A 3,050-nucleotide genomic window follows, 5' to 3' on the forward strand; every position below is an offset into this window, starting at 1 on the left:
TCTCCTTTCTTTTGGGGTGGAATCTGTTCTTGGGACCCAGAAGGCCACTCTGCTTCTCATACAGATTCTTTTTACACAAGGCAGTTAAATTTGTTTCATAAAGTAACCAGAAAAGACTCAAGAACTGCTTCATTTGTCATTTTACCTTTATTAATCCCATGTGTGATTCAAATTATAATATCTCTTGACCGTATGTTGTGGGCAACATGACGTTCTTCATTTGTGTAAGCAAACAACATTTTCTGTTTTTGGATTTGAAAACATGTTCCATAATGAGGTGTTTTTAGGCTGTATGTCTGTTTATTGGTACTAGTTCAGGGAGTTTTTGCCCCCCTGCTTTTTCATTTATGGCTATGTATAAATAGCATAAATTGCATTATGGCAAACCTCTGTAAATATGTGGAGCTTTTCTTGGTGCCCTTTATTAATGCTTCTTTGAATACAGTTCTGTTCTTAGGGCTGTTAAGGCCATAAGTCATGGTGAGCATAACCTGATCTTCTGATTTCTGTTCAATTCCCTGGAGAGCTGCTTTCATTACAGGGGTGTAGGTTGTAGCCGTTTTGGTTTCATCCCATCCAGGAAGAGCACACACCAACTGCTGAAACTTCTTTAGCCCGATGAAGGGTTTTTGAACCTGAAAGCTTGCTTAATAATTGTTTTCCAACTATTTAAGTTGGTCTAATAAAAGATAATGGATTCAGCCAAAGAACCTTGTCTGCTTTCATTACAGTGCAGACATCTGGTCCAGGAATAACTGAACAGAAAAGATTCAGAGTTGTTTTACTTGCATAGTGCTGGAGATGATGCACACGGGTTTTGAAATTATTACTAGTTTCTTGTCTGTCTTTGAATCAGTAGCATGCTAGAAGCATGGAAGTGAAAGGACAGTAGGATAGTCTTTTAGGTGCTCTTGTATGCAGTCCTGGAGCATGTTAACAGTTAACATTTTTACGTGTTGTTAGCAGATTTCTTGTCTAGTCACCAATTGCAAGGCATTCTATATGCCTCCCTCCTCCTTCGCCGCCCTCTCCTCCCGTAACCTTTTTAACCATTTAAAACTGATGCTTTATACTAATTTTCAGTTGATGGAATGTACATATTGCTTTTCTTTTCAGATATTTGTAGGTAATACAGTTAAATAATAAACTTGTTAAAGTTAAATAAAAAGAATAGGAAAAGCATATTACACTGGGATGTAGTAAACAGAAGTAGGTATAGAAGACTGTGTGTTGCTGACCTCTAGTGTTTTCTCCATGAACCATTTTAGCATTGATAGATTATATATTGTTTGGAAGGCAAAAGTTGAGAGTCTTCTCAAACATGAAAATGGCTTTGTACAAGTTGACTTAATTTTTTTCTTGTGCATTGTCCGGTCTGTTTTTATAATCTGAGTGTATTGTATTCTTCCCCTTGATATTCGTTCCATCGTAAATCACTTATGTAAGGTTTTTGTCTTCTGCATGGGAAATAATTGCTTTGTTACACAAGTTGTTTCAAAATAAACTTACACCAAGGTATGATGAGTTTAATATGGTGACTTTGAAATCACTCTGTTTAAATGAACATTTTTAATCTTCCTTAAGTGGAAAAAGAGAATGAAAAATTTAGACAAGAATAAGTGTAGATTGGGTCTTTATAAATTGATAGGGCATGAATTCTTCTTGGCTGCTCAGGAGCTGAATTACTTTTATCCATTGGCAGAAAATGATGTTAATTGCTAAAATTTAAATTCTAGTAGGTTTTAATGATTTCTTCTTTCAACATTCATCTGTAGGACAAGAAAGATAATCTTGTAGTATGCATAAAGATACTAAGAAGCCTTGATAATAGGTCAAGAGCTACTGTTAATTCTATGACTGCTACTCTTGAATAGTTATCACAGGGGATCTCTCTACTCAGCCTTTTTTTGGCTCTTGGGAAGGTTTTAATCCATAATTTAGCCTCAAAATGACGAGCAAAGATTTGTCTCTTCATAAAAGTATCATTTTTAATTTCTGCCCAAGTCAATAGAAAACTCCTGTCTTTCATGGGGAAAAAATAATCTTCTTGCCCGCTTGTCTTAATATTAAAGGAAGTAAAATGCAAGATTGGCTATTCAAATTTGTTTATAATGAAGCCACATGATTTTGTTTTCAGTTTTTTATTCTTAATATTTTACTATTTAAAAACCTATATTGTTGGTCAGTCTCCTCTCATCAGGCCTACCATCAGAAACGTGGTCATTTACCTTCCTCAAAGTGACGTAATCTGTTTACAGAGATTCTTTTTAGCAAACCCAGAGTATCAGTTAGCAGTGTGCTGTTATAGTTGTTTGCATGAGTCTTGTGCCTTTTCCAGAGTTGTTCTCATCATCTTTGCAGTTGGAGGTGTAAAGCTCATGATTGGGTGAAAGGTTTATTATCCAGAGTATCTAGTAAATCTGGATAAACATCCTGATTTGTAAAAGTACTCCAGAAAAGTTTCCGCAGAAGGAGATGATATGGGTCATGTTTGTTTCTAAATGACAACAGATACGTAAGTGTCCAGAAGTAACTTGCCTTCTTCCATAAAGGCCTGTGCTTCCTGGTACCTCTCTTTTGAAGAGGTGATGGAACCTGATTATGCCAGCTAACAACCAAGACCTATCAAGGGTTCGTCTAGGTAGCATGTGGGAGATCAGTTAGGTAGCAAAGGCAAACAGAAGCTAAGAAGGCCAGTAACATAGATGTATTTAAACAACCTGTAGTGCTTTCAGATGGCCAAATAAGGTCAATTCCTGACTCTGCTACTTCCAAATCTCTTGAAATAACCAAGCCCTGCAGTAGTCAATATAGATTTGCACGTTTATTTTCCCTTCTCTGTTCTATGTCCCATTTTGGTGTGAAGTTTTCCTCTTTTTCATAAGTATCAATAGTTGTTCATTGAAACTTAGCTACTCAAAGCTTCTTACTTGACTTGACTTCATGAAAATTAGAAACCATCTTGCCTTCACTCTTTTTCATAGATTCATAGATTAAGGGTCGGAAGGGACCTAGTAGATCTTCTAGCCCGACCCCCCGCCAGGGCGGGA

General features: G+C 36.6%; 1 protein-coding gene across 1 annotated transcript in view; it reads left to right on the forward strand.

Moving 5' to 3' along the window:
• Positions 1-206: 206 nt before the first annotated feature.
• Positions 207-3,050, forward strand: part of STRN3 (striatin 3) — a 112,385-nt gene continuing 109,541 nt past the window's right edge. The window contains exon 1 of the mRNA XM_019519922.1: positions 207-224. Within this exon, the coding sequence (XP_019375467.1) occupies positions 207-224 (18 nt within the window). The remainder of the gene's footprint in view (positions 225-3,050) is intronic.

Source organism: Gavialis gangeticus, unplaced genomic scaffold (genome assembly GCF_001723915.1).
Source record: "Gavialis gangeticus isolate Ggan-Ray unplaced genomic scaffold, GavGan_comp1, whole genome shotgun sequence".
NCBI lineage: Eukaryota > Metazoa > Chordata > Crocodylia > Gavialidae > Gavialis > Gavialis gangeticus.